The sequence below is a fragment of the Lepus europaeus genome, chromosome 14 (genome assembly GCF_033115175.1).
Source record: "Lepus europaeus isolate LE1 chromosome 14, mLepTim1.pri, whole genome shotgun sequence".
NCBI classification, from domain to species: Eukaryota; Metazoa; Chordata; class Mammalia; order Lagomorpha; family Leporidae; genus Lepus; species Lepus europaeus.
This window is the reverse complement of record NC_084840.1, coordinates 41,175,255-41,197,865: the sequence shown is the minus strand read 5'-3', so window position 1 is coordinate 41,197,865 and position 22,611 is coordinate 41,175,255. Positions and strand designations below refer to the sequence as shown.

Sequence of the window (22,611 nt, the reverse complement as noted above, 5' to 3'; positions counted from 1 at the left end):
TAAATGATTTATTTTATTTATTTGACAGAGTTACAGAGAGAGGTAGAGACAGAGAGACAGGTCTTCCATCTGCTGGTTCACTCCCCAGATGGCCGCAATGGCCAGAACTACACCGATCCAAAGCCAGGAGCCAGGAGTTTCTTCCAGGTCTCCCACAAGTCCTTGGGCCTTTTACTACTGCTTTCCCAGGCCATAGCTGAGAGCTGGATCGGAAGCATAGCAGCCGGGACTCAAACCAGTGCCCATGTGGGATGCTGGTGCTTCAGGCCATGGCGTTAACCCACTGTACCACAGCGCTGGCTCTGAGAATATAACTTCTTAATTATGGCCTAGTCAATTATTAGAAGATCTAAGTTTTAAGTGGAGATCAGTATGATGACAAATTTGATTTTCTCATCTTATGTTGTTTTGATAATCAATAGAATTTGTTTTTAGAGCAGTTTTAGCTAACTGAAAACCTGACCAGGAAGTGCAGAGTCCTCATATGCTCCCCCTTCCCTTCCCACCTTAAATTCCCTACAGTCTTAACATCTTGCTTTGTGGGGTACAGTTGTTACATTGGTGAACCCATTGTTTATTATCATTAACAAAAGATCCTAGTTTACATTAAACTCTCTTTGTGTTACAGCCTTCTATGTTTTCTTCTAAATGCACAATAGCGTGTGGTCACCATCACAGTAATATCCAGAATAGTTACACGGTCCTAAAAATCCCCTGTGTTTCTCCTACTCACGTCCCTCCCATCTCCCTGGCAGCCACTGCTATCTTTACAGTTTCCATTGTTCACCTTTTGCAGGATGTCCTATAGTTGGAGTCAGGTAGGAGGTAGCCTTTTCATGCTGGCTTCATGCATTTAACAATAGGTACTTAAGTTCCTTCCAACTTATTCCTTGTTTTGAGACCTCATTGCTTCTAAGTGTTGGATAATATTCCATTGTGTGGCTTTCTTTATCCATTCACCGACTGAAAGACATCTTGATTGCACCTAAGTTTTGGCAATTGTACTGTAATCGATGGGTGCAGGTTTTTGTGTAGACATAAGTTTTAAATTCCTTTGGGTAACTACAAAGGAGCATGGTTGTGGGGTCATATGTAGTAGGATCATGTTAGCTCTGTAACAAACTCCTACACTGTCTTCCAAAGAGGCCGTGTCTTTTTCCATTCCCACCTGCAATGAATGAGAAATTCCTGTTGTTCTTTGTTCTCCACAGAATTTGATGACAGCATTTTGAATTTTTGCTATCTAGGAGACTTAGAGTAACAGCTCCTTGTTTTAATTTGCAGTTCTTAATGATGGGTGGCATTGAGCCTTTTTTCGCGTTCTTCGTTGCTATCTCCAGCTTCTTTGATGAAATGTCTATGCAGATCTTTAATTGACTTATTTTCTTATTGTTCTTGTAAATCATATGTATATAGATTATAACAAAAATATATAGTATTGGCTGGTACCGCGGCTCACTAGGCTAATCCTCTGCCTGCGGTGCTGGCATCCGCTGGTTCTAGTCCCAGTTGGAGCGCTGGATTCTGTCCTGGTTGCTCCTCTTCCAGTCCAGCTCTCTGCTGTGGCCTGGGAGTGCAGTGGAGGATGGCCCAAGTGCTTGGGCCCTGCACCTGCATGCCAGACCAGGAGGAAACTTCTGGCTCCTGGCTTCGGATCAGCGCAGCACGCCAGCCATAGCAGCCATTTGGGGGGTGAACCAACGGAAAAGGAAGATCTTTCTCTCTGTCTGTTTCTCTCTCACTGTCTAAATCTGCCTGTCTAAATATATATATATTAAGTATTAAATATTAGGAATCTTCAAAAAGTTCATGGAAATGCATATTACGAAAAACCTATGCATAGATTTCTAAAAAATTTGCCCTCAAACTTACCTTTCAATTCTGTTTCTCATACAATTCTTGAAGTGCCCTTGCAATATTGTATAGAATAGCACTAGCATCTATATTTGTTATGTTATTTGCTTATACTGTTGGGTCTTAAGACTTATTCTTTGTATATTTATATATTTTACTTTTCCAATTAAATGTGTTGGATCCCCCTGGCACCAAGCCCACCTGGAATACTTGGTGCCCTAAACTCTACGCAAGGCACTTGCCCCCGCTCAGACCCCCACCCCCGACCCCGGGTCAGCTTCATCTAGACCCTTCCAGGGCTATTGCTGTCTCCTCCATGCAACCTTCCTGAGTTCTCTCACCCAGCTTAGTCACTGTCTGCGACCTCCAGCATTAATTTGCATCTCATATTACTTTCCCCAGATTGCCTTGTTTGCAATTATATGAGTAGTAATGTAATATCACTTGTACGTTGATTAATTAGGGACTAATTTGTTGACCTAATAGTTATTAGTATATTCTTTAAATTGCTTATCACCATATATTAGACATAGTAGGTTCACAGGATGTTTGTTGACTGAGGCTAAGAAGCAGCTATTAGAGGGACACTGCTGGGAAGACAGGAAGTCAGAGGAGAGCATTACCCACAAGCTCAGGGTGTCCTGCAGATGGCTCGAATCTTCAAGGAAGCTTCTTGCTCTCAGTAACCATTCCTATCTGGTCCCTTCCTTTTGATATGAAGGATATTAAAAATACATATCATATGCCACATATGCTATATTAATATGTATTTATGTCATCGATACATAAATTGATTTTATTCCATTTTATTATATTTCAATATACCTACTGTATTAATACAGTATTCATCATCATGTATTGATGATACATAATGCTTAAATTATGTTAATGATAATATTTTAGTGGCCATCTGACTTTGCACATTTCAGCATATTACCTGACCTACATAGTCATAAAACTGGTATTTCTGTTTCAAATGGCACCTCATGTTATTATACCTGCCAAAATGGGGGGGGTCTTCAGACACGCGATTTCATTTGTATAGATCAAATTAGGTATTTTGGTTGGTGTGATTTTACATTTTTAAAGTAAACATCAAATAACTCAGAAGTCTCATGTTTTCTGTTCTATTCCTCTTCATGCCTACCTGGCTCTGTAAAGGAAATATCTTTAACCATCTTTCACCATTCATATAAAGTAAGTTTTGAAATAGTAAAAAAAAAAAAAAATCACTTAAACCGTAGTAGTATACAATTCGATTTAAGAAAGATTTAGAACAGTGTGACAAAGCACTGTTTGCAGCAAAACTGATACACACATATATTTCTCTTTTTTAACCACTTTAAAATTTTTTTCCTAGAGGTTATGTCTTCATTTGTGAATACTTTTCTTAGCCTTAAATTTTTTAACTGTAAAAATTATTAGTTTCCTACTGTATTCTACCAACACTAAAAGCAACTGAATTTTCACTTGAGATGAAAATTTTGTTTTTGATCTCTCTAGCCAGGATTATTCACCTCTTCAGCCTCTTTTTATTGTTTAAATAGAGGTAACAAGGAGGAAAGATATAGATGAAATTTACTTTAAGCCTTATAACCATAAGCTACATATTTTAATGAAGTTATATAAATTGTGGATAAACTCTGACTTTTAGAAAAATCTGCTTAGGCCTTGTTGATACATTTTCCTGTGTAACTGGCTTTTGGAAATGTACTAAGAAGCTGAGGAGGGCGAAATGTCTGTGGTTTTCTTAAAGCAGTCATTTGTAACATAGTTAAAAAGTTCAATGTGATAATTGAACAAGTCTTATTTTCTTAAAGCATTCTATTTCATAGACACAAGGCCATGAAAGGATAGGAATATTATAAAGCAACCCCTAGCAAACAAAAAATACCAAGGGAAATGTACTTATCTAGTTGATTACAAATACACCCAAAAGAATCTCACCTGTGCCAACGTGCTGCCTTCTGTGTTCCCTGCAGACTGGATGACATACTGATTGGGGCGCCTCTCTTTATGGAGCGTGAATTTGAGAGTAACCCCAGAGAAGTCGGGCAGGTCCACCTGTACTTGCAAGTGAGCGCGCTCTTCTTCCGAGACCCGCAGATCCTCACTGGCACCGAGACTTTCGGGAGGTTCGGGAGTGCGGTAGCGCACTTGGGGGACCTGAACCAAGATGGATACAATGGTAACTTAAACTGATGTGGGGAAGTCATTTATGTGTTGTAATTCTGTATTACTGTCACCTGAAGGGAACAATGGACATCTTTCTGCATTCACAACACTGTGTGGGATACCGTGGTTGTGAGTGACTTTTAATCTCAGGCAACATTAACTCATTATAGAGTGATTGATTTAGGGTGTCCTATAACAGTTCAGTAGTGATGACAAATATTTTTAAAATGGATGTTAAGATTTGGGGACATGAAAAGAACTAGAGAACTTTCTAGAGTCAAGACAAATAAATATACTTCGATATATTGGCACACGTAATGTCTTCTGATTAACCACCATACTCAATGGATAAGTTGTGCTGAATTTTCATAAGTCCATAAAATTGTTTGGAAGGAATTTTACTATTTGTGATAAAGTAGTATTAAAGTCATTTAGGCTTGTGGTTCTTCAAGTTAGGTATTCTAACTACGCTCTTCCTAGAAAAACATGCATGTTCCCACAAAATTTTGCATGCATTTTTGGAATCTTTAAGTTAAGAATCAAGATACATTGTTTCTTGATTCAAGAATTGTTATTTTTTGCCCAGAGCAGTCGCCTCCGAATAGTGTTCATAGCACCTTTATCAAGTGTTATTGTCTTAACATAATTCCAAAAAAAAATAATTCTTAGCAATGCCTGTTAGTAACTCCTAAAGCACCTTAAAACCTAAGTCCATTAAGTTTACCCTTAACTGACTTGCCACTTTCCCAAACTGCCCCAATGAAATTAATAATACCAAATTCTGTGGACTTGTCTTTTTCATCCTATATTCTTCTATTTGCCTCTTCTCTCAAACCCGGAATAATGCAAGTGTTTGGGTCCCTGTCACCCATATAGAAGACCCGGAGGAGCCTCCTGGCTTCGGCCTGGCCCAGCCCTGGCTGTTGTCACCATCTGAGGAGTGAACCAGTGGATGGAAGATCTCTGTCTCTCCCTCTCTCTGTAACTCTTTCAAATAAGTAAATAAATCTTGCAGAGAAAAAAAGAGCTAAATGAAGGACTTTTAATATCATAAGAGAGGTTTGTAGCCTTGCTAGGCCTGGATATTCCCGAATATAAAGTAGGTAAAAATCTGAGAATAATCAGAGGATGAATATAAAGTCACTGACTTCATGACCATGAAGAAAATGCTGCTTTCTACTGACTGTGTGGCAATCTCTATTTTCTACAACAACCTGAGTTTTTAGGTCCTTTGTCTTTACCTCTAGGTAAAGGCTAAGGTCCTGAGAGTTGAGTCATTTATTCAGTCTGATCCACAGACCTACTATGAACAATGAGAAATGAAGGACAAATGAGAATGCCCACTATAGTCTACCCTGGGAAGCTCTTAGTGTTTTGTGTTGCTGGAATTCTTCTCCAAATACAATTCAGTACGGGTTTTTCTTATTTAGGACAATCCTGACAATCTAATGTGCAGAAAGTAAATGATATTTTTGAATTATCCTCAGTTACTATGGGTCTGAATTGGTTACCAAGTATCCTCAACTCTCAACTAGAAAGTAGGTCTTGCAAGCTCACAAGACGAGGTACTCATGAAATGACAGCAAGTTTTTTTTTTTTATTCCTTTTTTGAAAACAAGAAACTCCCAGGTCCCCTACAAAGGTCCCTCACTGATCCACCCAGCCCCATGATCTGAGCTTTGAAGTGACTCTTCCCTGCACTGAGTTCCCATATGCATTGTCCTCCGGCTGTTGACTGTTCTTTAACTAGACCACACTCCTTCCGCCTTTGGGCCTTTGCGGCCCTCACTTCTGGGCTTCACATGGTTGATTCCTTCTTGTCCCTAGATTTCTATTTAAATGCCAGACACTTTGCCTTTCTAATTCACACACAAAAAAATATCATCTATCATACCAACATTTTTAAGATTCTGTACATAGCATTTATTGCTTGATTCCTTCTTGATTTTTTTCCTCTACTCAAATGACCTATTACCTGCACTAGAATATATACTTCTAAAAGTAAGAGTTCTGAGTTTCTGATTCACTGTGGTACACACTGCACCGGGCATGTGGTAGGTACTCAGTATGTACTCATTGGCTGGAAAAAAAGACAACAAATAATTTAGTGTTGCTGTAGAACTCAAGAATTTTCATGGAAAAACATAAGACCTTTGTTCTTTATTTCTTTTTTATTTCAAAAACATTCTTCTTTATTTTTTTAAAAAAGTGTGTTTATCTGTCTGTTTGTAGACATTGCCATCGGTGCGCCTTTTGCCGGCAAGGACCAAAGAGGCAAAGTGCTGATTTACAATGGGAACAAGGAAGGCTTAAACACCAAGCCTTCCCAAACTCTGCAAGGAGTATGGGCCTCGCAGGCTATCCCTTCAGGATTTGGCTTTACTTTACGTGGCGATTCAGACATAGACAAAAATGATTACCCAGGTAAGTTTTCTTTCTTTCCCCACAGGACAGTCCACTTCCTAGAAAAAGTCCATCCTCTGGAAAATGCATCATGCCTACACAGCTCTCTACTGAGGCCAAGGCTAAGCTTGAATGTGGCACAGGGGGCTGGGGTTTGTGGTATGATTCCAGAGTAACTTTCATATAATTTGAAGGAAGACAAAACAAACACACCCTTTCTTGTGAAGAGACAATATTAGTAAAGTAGGATGACTTCCAACAATATTAGCAAAGGAAGCTGGCTCCCAATAATATTAGCAAAGTAAGATGGCTTCCAAAGCTGCCTTGGACATAAAATTTGTCAACTTTGCAGCCCAGATTTTCATTGGAAATCCCTTAGTAATTTGGTCTCCATTAACAAAGAAAGCTTGCGTCAGACCCTTGTCTAAGGCAATTCATCTGTAATTCCCTGTTGAGCTCATAGTTCCCATTAATTAATGTCTGAGCCTCAACATTTTTGTCATAAAGCTCATGTTTTAGAACATACCTATTTTCCAGTCACATTCTGGGGTTTTTCAAAGATAGACAGGATATTTTTAAGTGGCGAAAAAAGAATGGGTTCATGATCTGAATCATAAACTATTCTTGATTGCTTAATTCATGTTGAGAATGCATGAAGATCCATAAAGAAAAGATAGATAGTTCATGCTATATGGAAACAGGAATTTGCCTTAAAGGATTATTTCAGCAATCAGGGCTTTTAGTGGAGAACATTAGACTTCTGAGTTTTATGGTTCAATTTTCACTTTTATGTTGGTGATTCCAAGATGAATTTAATAAATACTTAGAAGTCATTAATAGATAACTGACAGTTTCAACTCTTTATTAAAACCTTGTCTCTTTCTGCCAGCTCCTCCCTAATTGGGAAGTTTCCATATGTAGAATTTTCTCTGGTTTGGGGCAACTGTCCAATAACCTGACTGCCTAAATATACATCATTAATTTCAATCCATTGGCTTTCTCTTCTCCTCTGGGTTTAAGCCAAAGAATACCAAAACATATTCTTCTAACTATGCCAGAAACCTTTCATGACACTAACACAGACATCAGAGGGGACTTAAATCAGCTGTGGTACTGTAGAGTGTACTAATGCTTTCTACCTGCAGCAGTTTTAAGAGCATTTGAATAAATTTATTTTCTTAAATGATTTTAAAGTAGCCTAATCAATGATGGCTAGTTGATTATTGGGGGGGCGGGTCTTATACATAATATATCCTAACTTTAAATAAATTAAAGATCTAGGCTCTTTATGTGACTCCTACCCCCAAAATATGCTAGAGTGATTAATGAAACCCAACTCTTGGGTTGCACATTTAGATAAACAGTGAATTTAGAAAGTTATTGCTATTCATCATGCTTGTCATAGGCTTCCTTTTCCCACTCTAAGTACCAGGGAACTTGACAGACCCAATGATTGTGCCTTTCAGAAGACCAAGAAAGTAAAGGCTGCAGCAATCACATAGCCAGTCTATTGACCTCCTGTGTAGGTACAAATGTCCCAAATAAGAGTAATATAAAACAACTTCTCTCAAGGAATATGAGAGTACTTCAAAAATTAGAAGACAATGGAATTAAAAGATAAGTTTATATTGTTGCCAAAAATCACTGAAATCTGTACCTGAGGGATGTTCAAAAACTACCTGAAATGAGTATTATGTAAAAAAAAAACTATGCATGGATTTAACCCTTTTTGCACCAAAATAAACTAATCTTTCCATTCCATTTTTCCCTAATCTTTTTGAAGTATCCTTGTATTCCCTTTAGGGAGGAATAAAAGAAGGAAGACACGGAAGAAAAACTAAAACAGGTTCAATGTTAGTAATCGATCATGTGTCAATTATATCTTTTTCATATTGTAAAGATGGGGATGAATAAGTTAATTTGAGGCCATGTACTGATCAATTTTATTTGCTGAGACTGATCCAATTTATAGTAATCAATCACATTAATACAATGTGCCCATCTGTCTCTAAATGTTCTAAGGCAGGACTATTATGGGACTTAGTTGAATTCCTATTCCTGCAAAGAGTCTTGAGGCCTTTTAGTAGACCTGAGTTCTGTTCCCAAGTCTGCCTCTCAAGTAGGAATATAGATATGTAGTGATTCATGGTCCTATAATATCTTCCCTGATCCCCACTTCTTGCAAAAAGAATACCGTGCAAAGAAACTTGCATTTTGACACTAACACCTGGGCTCTATAGAGAAAACTGCTTTATAGACAGATGACTAGAGTCTCTTACCCAGAGGACCAGATTTGAAATTTGTAGGCATAGTTCAACAATCAGACATGCAACATTGCTCATTTTTTTCTGTATATGAATTCCACTTTGCTCTCAACCCTCCATTTCTACCATGATAGGAAACTTTAATCGAGCAATCACTTCTAGATGCAGACTTAGCCTCATTTGAGTGAATAAGTAAATATTCATCATATTCGAGACTCTTCCTCCTCCTTCTGTGGCCATTTTCCGAGCAGTGGAGCAGAGGGGAGTATACCTGGTGTCCAGGGGTCAGAAGGGAACATGTAGCCCAAGTGTGTCCTGTGTTAATATTGGCCTCTGGCTGATGAGTGACTTGGTCATTGAGGTGTTGCTCGAGCTTCTGTGGCTAATCCCATAGTTCCAAGTAGTGACCTCCACTCAGAAGTTCCCTGTGTGCCACGGCAGTTGCCCAGGAGCACTTGCTAAGGTGGGCAGAGAAGGCTACGACAGGAAAAGGGAATGCAATCGGAATCTCTGGGCATGGACTCCGACTACAGGGGTTTGTTACAGTGACAGGGTGATTCTAGTCGCCTGCAACCATGTTGGGAACTCGTCCCCCAGAACTGTGTCTTCCCCACCTTCCTGTGCGTTCAGATCACCTGGCCATCTTTTGAAAGCAAGCTCCTGATTCAGACAGCCAGATGCATGGGGCAGGATGCCTTTTTTTCAACAAGCCTCCAGGTGCTGCTAGTGTAGTGTTCACAATGCACCCTGCAATGAGTTTGAGAATCAGGAGCAATTGGTTCTGAAACTGAGTGTGCATGCCAGTCACATGCTGACTTGATGCTGAAGCGGAACAGATGGCAGTCCTCCAAGATGTTATGACCAACTCTGGGATGGGACTCAGGTATCTGGGATTTTACCCAGGGCCCTGCTTTGGGGAACACTGCCTGGGTCTTTGGGGCTCCCACATCTACAGCGATCAGATGTGCATTTTTCTTTTTTGGCAAAAATCTTTTAGATAAGCTGTGACATTTCTTTTACCCTTTGCCAGGGTATCACACTGACTGGCAGCACTCTCTTCTACAGGTGGCCACTGTGGTGCTTGGGCACACCCCATGCAGTGGTCTCATCTGGGGAAACTAAGGAAAGCCCAGTGGAAAATGGTTAATTTTCATGCATTTCCTGAAGGTCACCTGTGTATTTAAAGATGCCTTATGGTGGTGGGCAGAGTTTGGCCTAATGATTAAGACAGCACTTGAGATACCCACATTCCATAGCAGAGAGACTGGGTTTGAGTCCTAGGTCCACTCCCCATTGCAGCTCCCTGCCAACTCACACCCTGGGAACAGCAGGTAGTGGCTCAGATTCTCGAGTTCCTGTCCCCTAGGCTGAGTTCTCAGCTGCAGTTCCCAGCTTCTAGCTACAGCTTGGACCAGCCCCAGCTATTGCAGGCATCTGGGGAGCGAACCAGAAGATGGGAGACTGCTTTCTTTTTTTCTCAAATATTTAAGATGATGAATAATTGACTTTCATTTAAAATACATCAGCACATTTGTTAAGAATTAACCTGATCTGAAGCATGAAGAGAGTTTTCATAATCAGCTTACAGGAATATCTCAGGGGAACCCAAGGGCAGGCACTCTTCAGTCTCTGGAGGAGGTTGGGACCTGAGATTGTCAGAATCACCTTTCTCCCCACTCCCCGATTTCCCTGAGCACGTGGTAGACTTTTTCTGCCCCGTAGCTCCGGGATTTACATAATGCGGTTGTGGTGAGTGTGTCCTATTAGATCCCCACTATGGCCACCCTGTATGAGGAAACAAAACAAAAACGGCCCTAGGAAATAGCGATCACAGTTTTAAAGGAGGAAAACCATTTAAGGGAAAATATAGCTTTATTTTAAAAATACTAAAAGTGAATCTAAATTTGCTCAGTCCAGGCAAATCTAAATTTTCTTGGTCTTTGAGTAGCAAGATCTACAAAACAGGAGTAAGACCTTCCTTCATTCCGTCAAAAAGCATGCATTAACTTCTCCTAAGTAATAAAAATTGTGCTGGAAGCTGGGGATTTGGTGGTGAACAAGGTGGACAAGCCACCTCCTCCACAGAGCCACATTCTAGGTGAGAAAGACGGTTAAGCCGGAATGACAGCAAAGTGTGAGTGTTGCCTCATTCGATAAAGTTGAGCTTGCTGTGTTGGCCAGCAGGAAGGAAGCCCATTCCTGTCTGTGGAAGACCTCTAAGCTGACCTTGTACACAACTGAGAAGCCTATAACTGTAGGGTGGTACAGGTGGAGGAACAGCAGGTGTGCAAGCCCTGAGCTAGAAAGAAGGCAAGGCCTCCAAGGACAGCTGAGATACATTCTGCATGTCTGGTCGGTAGGCAGAGAGTGAGGTTGGAGATGGGAGTGGGATAGAAGGAAGGGCCACTTTTGCTTTAGACTCTAATTACAGGAAAGAGTAGGCACTTTGGAAGTGTCATGTGGCTTTGATGTGGAGAAGGGACTGGCAGGGCGCCCTCTCAGGGTAACTTGGTTTCAGATGACAGTGAATTGGGATTCAGGTAGTGATGGTAGGGATCAGGGCAGTGATGGATATAAGAGCTTTGGGGAGGGGAAACCAGTTGGCTTTAGTGACTGTTGTTATTTGTGGGCAGGTGCTAAGGGTGAAGGGGCAGGAGGAGTTTGAATGACTTACAGTGTGCTGGCTTCTGTGGCTAGCTGGCTGGCAAGGCCATGCACTGAAACAGAAAGTACTTTGGAAGAGCAGACCTGTAGGGAAAATGATGATTTTTAAACATCCAGAGCCTGAGATACCTTTACTCGCCCAGGGTGATGAGGAGCGCATGGCTGGGTAGGATACTCCATGCAGTGGGAGGTACATGGCTCGGCCAGGGCTCCAGGCACTGAGGGGGCAGCTGCCCTTGACACCAGCCTGTGGGATGATTTGCATTCAGTAAGATTTCCCCATTATGATTTGTTATCTGCACTCGTTGCTCAAGGCTTTGCAAACCCTCTTAACGTGCTCAGCATCTTTTTCTCAATTCCACCAAACTCTGAGATACGGAAGATGAGTTGGAGCCTTTGCACTGGACTGATAGATAACCCTTTTTTGTCTCTTGGCTAGTTTTTTGGCTTTCTCCAGGAAATCCATTAGGATATAGGAATTTGCAAGTTTAAGAAATGGTTATTGGAGCCTTTTAGATGAAAATTTTCTGGACTAGATTAATAGAATTGTATTAATCAGCATTTCCTCACTATCACAAATACCTGAGAGAAGCTACTTAGGAAAGAAGGAGGTTTATTTTGGTTCCTGGTGTTGGAGGTTCATGGTGCAAGATCAGACCGGCTCCAATGGTTTGGGCATCTGGGGAGGCTGGGGAAAGCTCACCGGGTAAGACAGGAGGCAGAGAGAGCAGCTGGGCCTGACTTACGCTTTGTAACCAACTCTCCTCCAACATCTACCTTCCCAGGGCATGCTCCACTGACCTACGACCTTAGTCTTACCTCCTACGCACCATAATTGCATCATCTCCACCCTCAGAAACATGATCTTACCACTGTGGGGTTTTAACCTGTGTATTAATTAGGAGCCAAATCATATTCAAGCTATAGAAATAATGCTGGAAAAAATTCATACATGGTTACCGAGATTATGCTTGTAAATTTTCAACACATTTTATGAGGAAAATATTATTAGCCTTTAGAAACTTTGTAATCATTTGGTCTTAATTAAATGTATTACAGAAGAAAATGTACAGGCTCTAGAGCTCCGCATACAAGCCCCACCAGTTCCCCTGATTACTTCCAGAACCTGAGCTAATTCTCCAGCCAGCGCTGCTGCCAATGATGTACACACAAGTTTTACCCAGCCAAGGGGCAAGTGGAGGCAGCTTTGTATTACAAGGGGGTTCTCTCCGTTTGGGAAGGGGGAAAGGTGCCTTTTCAGACTCCCACCTGGACATGCAGGCTCTCAGGGCCTGTTCCAGGACTTCCATTCTAAATAGATCAGAAGCAAAAATCCCAAACTTTGTTACTTGATCTACCTGGTCACCTGCGCAATTTATGAAAAAAAAAAAATGGGAAAGACAACAGATTTGAAATTGTGAATTGAAACAAGTCAAACTCCCTGGAATGAAAGACACCTGGCAAATTGTGCTTACCAGTTTGATGGGGTACCATGGGGTTGATTTTCCCATTCTTGAGATGAACATTTTATGCACTAGATGCTTAGCAGCTAACCTCAAAGCCGAGCAAGCACCTGTTGGCTTCTCTTGGTCTTCATTGCCAACTGTACAGCCTTTCTGGACAGCCTGTTATAAAACCTGCCTATCATTTTGGAAGGGTACACACCTTGCCCCACTCACAGACAGCAAGGAGCACTCTCTGCATGTTGTTAACACAACCTGGCTGTCTTTTATGGAGAGACTGAGTAGTGCCGATGGTGATAGTTTAAGTATACTTGCTATATGCATTATAGCCATTTCATCCTCCAGACAGACTAAAAATAAGTTTGTGCAGTACCTGAGTAACCAAAAGCACAGAAATGTAAAAGGTGGTTTGATTTCCGTTTACTCCTTTCACAGGATCTCAGCTAACTGCAGGTTACAGATGTTCTGCATTTCATCAGAAACACTCAGTCTTCTTGTCTTTGGAAGGAGAAAAACTAGCAGAGAGCAGGCAGGGGGTCAATTATATTGTTAACATTCTTGCAATTATAGTAATGACTACTACTAATGATTGAGTCCAAAACATGCTAGGCACCACATAGAAGATAAATACGTGTTCCACCACCAGCCAACCAAACCATTGGAGCCTGTCTGATCTTGAATTGTAATTTCATTGAAATATTATTTTGGAATCTCATGCATAAATACATATGCTTGCACATATACAAGGGTCCTTCAAAAAATTAATGGAAAATAGAATTAAAAGATACACTTATTTTGGTGCAAAAACTACACATGTGTAGCTTTTTCATAAACAGCATTCTGTGAACTTTTTGAAATACCTTCCTATATGTGTGTCCACAGCAGGAGAGTGTAAAAGGTAGGCTTCAGTGGTACTCCATTTGTGTTTCCTGGGAGACATCACATCAATATAAAAATAAACCTATTAGGGTTAGCAGAGTGGCCATGAGCCAAGGAAGGGGAATCAGACTGCCCAGTTTGGATTCCCATCCAACACTGATTAGCTTGACACTCCACAAGTTATTTGATTGCTTTGAGCTTCCATGCCTGAATCTGCACTAGGGTGATGACAATGAGAATCTAAGGAACTGAAAAAAAATCTGCAAAGGAAAACTAGACAAAACTTGGTAATGATTAGCTGTGATGGGAGATAGTGGTGAGGGGAATAAGGAATGACTGGAATTTTGATCCAGAGTACCCAAGAAAAGTACAGATCAATGGATAGACAGGGGAAGATTTAGTTCTAGAAATATAGAAATAACTGGGGCTGGCACTGTGGTGCAGCAGGTTAAGCTACAGTCTATAGTATTATAGAATATAGTCTATATTCAAGTCCAGCTGCCCGCTTCCAATCCAGCTCCCTGCTTGTGGACTGGGAAAGCTGTGGAAGACAGCCTAAGTGCTTGGGCCCCTGAACCCGTATGGGAGACCTGGAAGATGCTCCTGGCTCCTGGCTTAGGCCTAGGCCTTGCCCAGCCCCAGCCGTTGCGGCCATTTGGGGAATGAACCAGTGGGTAGAAGATCTTTCTGTCACTCTCTGTCTCCGTCTCTCCCTCTGGCTCTATAATTCTGACTTATAAATAAATAAATCTTTAAAAAATATATAGAAATAATGTGTGGAATAATCTAACATCTAGAATAAACTCAGGTTTTTTTTATTTCATTTTTGTCACCAGTGCACAGACATAAAAAGGAGTCATAGTGTTTTAATTTCTAGCAACAAAATTATTTTTTCTTTTCAAGGCATAGATATGTTCAGATTTCTACTTCGGTGCTCATTGGAAAGCTAGGATTAACTAGAGAATATCTTGTGTATACTAATTGAGTGAAAGCATTTCAGAGGGGAAACAGCTGGGATAGAAAGGAATCCTAAAATTCAATGGTCAAGACTAATCCTCTTATACAAGATCGTACAACAACACCATCTGCTAAATGCATAGCCCAGACACGAGAGGATGAAGTAGGGAAGTACAGATTTTGCTGAGGAGCAGAAATCTTACAGGCAGTAAAAACTGGAGGAAAACATGGGCCTAACGCCAAGACTATCATCGTCTCGTTCAGGCCCCTAATATATGATGATTATATCATGGAGCTATTTCGGACGATTATGCTCAATGAAACAAAGTGGCCTAGCATCTGTTTTAATGAGTGGGGTCTGTGTGTGTGTGCATGCCCATGTATAATGTAAGCAAACAAATGAGCACAAGAAAACCTACATGTGAGCAGAATTAAAGGGGTAACTTTCGCTAAAGGGAGCAATGCACTTTAATGAAACTTTGAGCTCCTTGAAATTGTTCATTTGAATTTTAGTTGAACTAAGTTCAAATCATATAGTCAAAGTTTACTTTGATTTCTCAAACTGCTATTCACATTTGTATGAAAAGCAAAACATTATGTCTTATTGAGCAAGATTTTCATAACTTCATTATAAACACATTAGAAATTAGAGTATTATATTTCTTGTAGGAATACCTTGTGCATTTAGAGTGCTTGAATTAACTCAGCTGAAAGTGTTCTGAGACTTGAATTGTGTAGTGTTGTAGAGTGGAAGTAAAACAGAGTGGAGACTCAAAGAACCACATTTCTAGAACCGGTTTTCCTAAATGTGATTTCAGTAACTCTGCCCCTCCGGGCTTTTCTCACCTGTGGGTGAAGTGAGCAGATTGCTTCTCCAAGGGTCTTTTTTTTTTTGACAGGCAGAGTTAGACAAAGAGAGAAAGACAGAGAGAAAGGTCTTCCTTTCGTTGGTTCACCCCCCAAATGGATGCTATGGCCAGTGTGCTGTGCCGATCCAAAGCCAGGAGTCAGTGCTTCCTGCTAGTTTCCCTTGCAGGTGCAGGGCCCAAGCATTTGGGCCATCCTCCACTGCACTCCTGGGCCACAGCAGAGAGCTGGACTGGAAGAGGAGCAACCAGGACAGAATCCGGCGCCCCAACAGGGACTAGACCCTGGGGTGCCAGTGCCGCAGGCAGAGGATTAGCCTAGTGAGCCGCGGCACCAGCCCAAGGGTCTTTTTTACTCAAATTTCTTTGATTCTCTAATCCCAGAGCTAGATTTACTGCCTCCTCAGATTGCTCTCTAACACCAGTTAGATTCTTAAAGACTTTTTTTTTTTTAATTTAGTTAAATGATGCAAGGCTTTTGCCCTAACTTTCTTGTTGAAAATAATTTCAGGCTCACAGAAAAAGTGCAAATTCACAACTCACCTCTAAGTTGCATCTTACACTATAGTACAATGAACTATTAAGTAATTAGACCGATCAGAAGTTCTAGAGAATGTGACCCTTTGTCCTTCCAACATTATTTTCTTCAGTCCAGAAGCCGACATCACAGTTAGTCATCATATTTTCATAGTTTCTTCCGATCTGTGACAGTCTGTTGGACTTAATTCACTGTCACATCTGTGACACTTTTGAAGAGCACTGGTCAGACATTTGAAGAATGCCCTTGAGTTTATATTTGTCTGCTGTTTGCTCATGATTGACTGCAGTTGTGTACTTTTGGCAAGAATTACAAGCCATGCTATTCCCTTTTCAGTGTGTCATAACCGGAGGTACAGGGTAACTATTATCCTGTTCACACTTTCATCACTTGCTTAAGATGATTCTATCCAGGTTTGCCCACTCTAAAGTTACTATTTTTCTCCCTTTTAAAATAAAGATTTATTTATATATTTATTTGAAAGGCAGAGTGACAGAGAGAATGAGGGAGATCTTCCAGCTGGTGATTCACTCCCCCAAACTCCCCCAGCAGCCAGGACAGGTGCAGACTGAAGCCAGGAGCCAGGAAGTCCATCCAAGTTCATCTCCCACCTGGGTGGCAGGAGCCCCAGTACAGAGGCCATCATCTGCTGCCTTCCCAGGCACATTTACCAGGAGCTGGAGCTGAAGCAGAAACAGCTGGGACTCCAATATGGAATTCTGGCGTCCCAAGTGGTGGCTTAGCCCACAGCACAGTGGCCACCCCTATTTTTTTGCCCCTTTTAAAAATAAGTATTTTTGGAGAGATGTTTTCAGACTATGTAAATATCCTGTTTCTCATACTCTTGCCTGCTGATCTTAGTGTCCATGGATGAGTCTCGCATGCAACAGTTATTCCTGTCTACTTGTGATTTTTCTATCCTCATCATGCCCTCTCCATTTAATTGTAATTTTAACGTAAGAAAACAAAATCTCTTCATTTATTGGCATGCACTCATGGATTTTGTTTCACTTTATGGGTTATAATCCATTACTATATTTAATTTTGTTGGTGAAAATTTCCAGTTTTGGTGACTGGGGCCGCCTTCTGGTGGGCTCCAAGGTTCTTTTGAAATTTCCCATCCTCTTATGAACATTTCCTTACCTTCTAACACCACTACACATTTCAGGTTTATCTTTTATTTTCCCTGCTCCAGCCCTGGAGTCATTCTTCACAGAAGCTGTGCATTTTTGTTTGTTTTCTTAAAGGTGTATTTTGAAAGTTAAATTAGATGGTACGTATAAAGCAGGTAGCTCTGGGAATAGTATCTACTATCAGTTCATTAAATGATAGCTCTAAATGATATATTGATACTACATTGACATAACCCATGCCCTTAAGAGGCAATATAATCATGGACATTCAACATTTAACATGGAGCATTCAACAATTAACAAGGTGGAGATAATAATAAGAGGTTTAATAAGGTTAAAAACGAGGGCTGGACATTTGACCTAGCAATTAAGACACCTATGTAGATGCCCATAGCCTATGCTGGAGAGCCGGATTCGATCCCCAGCTCTGGCTCCTGGTTCCAGCTTCCTGCTAATGCACACTCTTCGAAGCAGCCACAATGTGTGAAGTCGCTGGGTCCCTGCCACCCACATGGGAGACCTGGATTGAATTCCTGGCTCCCAGCTTCAGCTCCTGAGCTCTTGGGAGCATCTAGGGAGTGAACCAGCAGGTGGGATATAGCTCTGTTTCTCCCTCTCTCTATAAAAGAGTGCTTCTGGTTAAGGTGATCAAAGGAAGCTTCATCGGGGAAGTCAGTTAAGCAGGATCCTAAGATACAGGAATGACTGTATGTGAGTCAGTGGAGAAGGCATCCCAGAAGAGGGACACAGCACGAGCAGAGGCAGGGATGTCATGGGAAGTGTTCTTCCACAATTTAAAAAACCAGTAGGGGGCTTCCCAAGTGGGTGCATTGAAGGACTAGATGATACAGTGGCAAAAGGTTCTATGTGTTTTGATCATAGCCTGTGCCATATAATTTCCTGTTGTTGGAGTCTTCATTTTATCCAGGGATACAGCATTATGAATTAATTACTTGACTCACAATGTATGAGTGAGGAAAAGGGGACTGACACATTTATAAGGCGAAACAGTACAGCCAGGTTTTTAAAGAATTTGGCCTAATAAACATTGTCTGTTTCCATTTTATGTAATGAAAATATTGCCTACTTTGCCTTTGCTAGTATGCATTGCACAATTTTTCAATTTATTTTGTGATCATGTTAAGAAATGAATTCTACACATAAACTAAAGAAAATGCTTCTTTTAAAAGCAGGCAATTTCAGAGATTTGGTCCAAGCTGGTGAGAGCATAAAAGTAGACAGGTAACAGCATATTAAGGAGATACAACAAAAGTCTGAAATAGCATGTTAAATAAGTGGCGCCCCATTAGGAAAACAGTGGAAGAAGTGTGTTTTATAATTCAGAATGACACCCCAAGAACCCCTGTTTTTAGTGGTGAGCAGAATGAGTTGTAATAAGAATGCAAGTTGAGTTTGAAAGCCATTAAATCATCCCAGGTGAAGGTAGTGCACTTCACTGGCCCCGGTGAGCACAGCACTACTGCAGGGCGGCTGGAGGGGGCTGGGATGACGGACCCTCAGCTCCTGCTCAGGATGAGCACCTGGGTGACTCGCCAGCCTCCCGTGCATCAGAGGCCTGGTGTCTGCAGCCTGCAAATGCACCTTCACAGTCGGAGGTGTGCTGGGGGATGTTCAACCACCAATTCTGCAGGGAAAAAAAAAATAAAGAAAAAGCCCACGTTTACAGCATTTACCAATTTCCATGGTGTAAATATCCCCACCATGGCTGATATCAAGCGGGACTCTCAAGCGTGTTAAGAGTTACAGGATCCCTTGGGGCTGTCGCTGTGGCAGAGTGGGTTAATGCCCTGGCGTGAAGCACCAGCATCCCATATGGGCTCTGGTTCTAGTCCCAGCTGCTCCACTTCCGATCCAGCTCTCTGATATGGCCTGGAAAAGCAGTGGAGGATGGCCCAGGTCTTTGGGCCCCTGCACTGGTGTGGGAGACCTGGAAGAAGCTCTGGCTCCTGGGTTCGGATCAGTGCAGCTCCGGCCGTTGTGGCCATCTAGGGAGTGAACCAGTGGATGGAAGACCTCTCTCTGTCTCTACCTCTCTCTGTAACTCTTTCAAATAAATAAATCTTTAAAAAAATTTTTAAAAAAAAGAGTTACAGGATCCCTATAGGCACAGCTGAGGTGAACCCGATATGTCCTCCTACTGCTGCTCAGTCACTCACAAATCCACGGTCTCATTTTTGACATGTGTTTTCAAGGAGGAATTTGAATCTGTGAATTTGTCTTCCTATTCAGGGATTCACAGATCCAGATCAGGAAAGACTGCGATCTATGCTCCCTACTGGATTTATGAGAGAACACAACCAAGATTAGCTACAGCCATTTTCAAGTCCAAAAACATACAGACTGACTTTTTTTTACCTCAGCCTTAGGTTAGGATGTTAAAGCTCAGGAGCTGTCATATTGCTAAGACATATATTCCTGTTTTGTTTATTCTGGTGTGAAGACCTGTGAGTCCCTCCATCTGCCTCACCCCTGGTTCACCTTTGAAGAGGCAGCCATTATTTAAAAATTGTCCCTTCTATCCAAAGCTGTATCAGTGACCTTAAAAATGAAGAACTTCCTCACATGCCTCAAGTGCAGCCTTCCACCCACCTGAATTAGGTACTAGGATTAAACCCTTCACAAATAATAAATACCTCACCCCAAATCTGTCATAGAGCAGGGTTAAATTATATGCCACCTGTAGGCAGTAAATACTCATATGGCAAATTTTCTTCCCTAGATAAAAGTCTAACTCTGTGGCTATTACATTTACATGCATATGTTCCACATCATCTGTCAGTTTACATTTGAACCATTCTCCTTCCACATACTCATAGACACTGACTTCTTTCTGAAACCAGCACACCATTGATTATGATAGAATTTCATTTGTACTTGATCTTGCTTGTGACCATCTAGTTAGTGAAAAAAAATATTGCTGTCTTGTCTTGGTTTCTGATCATGGGGGTGGGAGGAGTGGGGTGTGGAAGAACTGGAGTCCACTGCCTTGTACTTAAAACCTCATGTGATTTCTGCCCTTTTGCTGCACATTCTTTGTATAAGTCATTGTTAATTTACTACTGTTCACTCTGAAGGCCATATTTTAGTGTAATTCGCTTGATGCTTCCCTTCTGTCTCAAAGACCATGCACATGCTGGCCATTTTCCCAGAAATTCACTTCCCACTTAGGAACTCAGGTGAAATGTCACTTCCTCAGGAAGCCTTTCCTGCCTGTTGTCCTTTTTCTAAAAACCTTGATCTCAGATGGAAATGACAGATGTGAGAATATTCGACAAATGTCCCTTTCACCCCACTAGACCAGACACTGTATTGGTCGACGTTAGGGCTGGATTTGGTTTTGGTCACCTTGGAATTCTAGTGCTCTAAGCAATGACTAACACAAAAGACACTTGGTAAATATTGAATGAATGACGTGAATGTATGAATGAATGGATAAAGTAATTTCTTCACAGCTACACACCTTTGCACATAAACAGTTGCCCTCATCTCTGTTTATCTTACCACTTCTGTCAAACTCTACTAAAACCCAGCAAACCATTTCATCCCGGTGCAGAATGAGAATGGAAATACAAGTAGAAGTGATTATGTCCTTTTTAAAAAGGATGTATGTATGTATGTATGTATGTATTTAAAAGGCAGAGCAACAGAGAGAGAGAGAGAGAAAGAGAAAGCCATCTTCCATCTGCTGGTTCATTCCCCAAATAGCTGCAACAGTCGGAGTGGGCCAGGCTGCAGCCAGGAGCGAAAAACTCCATCTGGATCTTCCACATGGGCAGCAGGAGCCTCAGCACGTGAGCAGTTATCCATTGCCTTCCCAGGCACATTAGCAGAAAACTGAATGGGAAGCAGAAGAGCTGGGACTTGAACCAGCACTCCAATATGGGATGTCGGCCTTGCGAGCCTTGCTTAACCTACTGTGCCACAATGCAAGCCCCAGTGATAATTTCCTTTGAAATAAAATTTGGCATTCCTCCCCTGGGGTCACAACAGGCTTCACTCAAATAGGCCCATTCTTGGCAAGCATTAAAAGCTTATCCTGGGACTCCCTAGGAGGCCAGGCGCGGTCAGTCAGCCCAGGGCAGGGCAGAGGCACCGAGGTACCATGAGGCGCAGGTATTTAAGAGATTATGGCATCTGAAACCCACAATGTTAAAAAACGGAACTTTTGTACTAATATTGAGGATCATTCCACTGATCTTCCTAGAAAAAGGATCTCTAATTTCACCAATAAGAACATGAAGGAGGTTAAGAAATCTCCCACATTTGGCTGCTTACATAAACAGAACAGCTGGACAAGCTGTGAAAACCCCAGATAAACTACGTAAGGTGATCTATCGCAGAAAGAAAGTTCATCATCCCTTTCCAAATCCCTGTTACAGAAAAAAAAAAATAAAAACAGTCCCCTAGCACTGGGGGCTGTGACATGGCAAATAAAGAAAATGAACTGGCTTGTGCAGGTCACCTGCCTGAAAAATTACGCCATGATAGTCGCACATATTTGGTTAATTCTAGTGACCCTGGCTCTTCAGACAGAAAGCCCATCATCAAAATATAGTAGTTTTTTTCCTGAGGTTTCTCAGGACCATGAAACAATGGCCCAGGTTTTATTCATTAGGAATTTGCGATTGAATGTAGCTTTAACTTTCTGGAAAAAGAGAAGCATAAGTGAACTTGTAGCCTATTTGGTGAGGATAGAAGATCTTGGAGTTGTAGTAGACTGCCTACCTGTACTCACCAATAGTTTACAGGAAGAAAAACACTATATCTCACTTGGCTGCTGCGTGGACTTGTTGCCTCTAGTAAAGTCATTACTTAAAAGCAGATTTGAAGAATATGTAATAGTTGGTTTAAACTGGTTTCAAGCAGTCATAAAAAGGTGGTGGACAGAACTGTCATCCAAATCAGAAATCAGAAATGATGGAAATATTCAGATTTTTAAGACAACAATTAAGTGGGTTGTGGGAACAAGAAAACCATCTTACTTTGGTTCCAGGATATACTTGGTAATATAGCTAAGGATATAGATGCTTATTTATTACAGTTGCATTGAGATATTTCATCTACTAAACAGCATTTGGTTATTCGAGACATCCTGGAACTATAGGATTTCCAAAAATAGGTCTCTTCTGAGAACTGTGAACTGTGGAAGAAATCATTTTTTCTTTTAAAAAGCCACAAATTGAAACCACTAATGAAACCCTACAATCTACTTCACATTGAAGTGGAATAGTATCCACAAGGAGCAGCTTCAACTTCAATGAGGTGAAAGTGCACTATGAGGATTGTTCGCCTTTGCTGCATTTGGGATCTGGGTGGTTATTTGATAACATTGTTTAAGAACTACTGGGTCTTAATGCAATCATGCATAAGAATATAGTTTATACTCTGCAAAAG

At 41.2% G+C, this 22,611-nt stretch overlaps 1 protein-coding gene and 1 pseudogene across 1 annotated transcript in view; both read left to right on the top strand.

The window, feature by feature from the left end:
* Nucleotides 1–22,611, top strand: part of ITGA8 (integrin subunit alpha 8) — a 191,921-nt gene that overhangs the window by 65,589 nt on the left and 103,721 nt on the right. The window contains exons 12-13 of the mRNA XM_062210503.1: nucleotides 3,837–4,042; nucleotides 6,262–6,453. Coding sequence (XP_062066487.1) covers nucleotides 3,837–4,042; nucleotides 6,262–6,453 — 398 coding nt within the window. The remainder of the gene's footprint in view (nucleotides 1–3,836; nucleotides 4,043–6,261; nucleotides 6,454–22,611) is intronic.
* On the top strand, nucleotides 21,317–22,267 carry LOC133773762 (KATNB1-like protein 1; annotated as a pseudogene).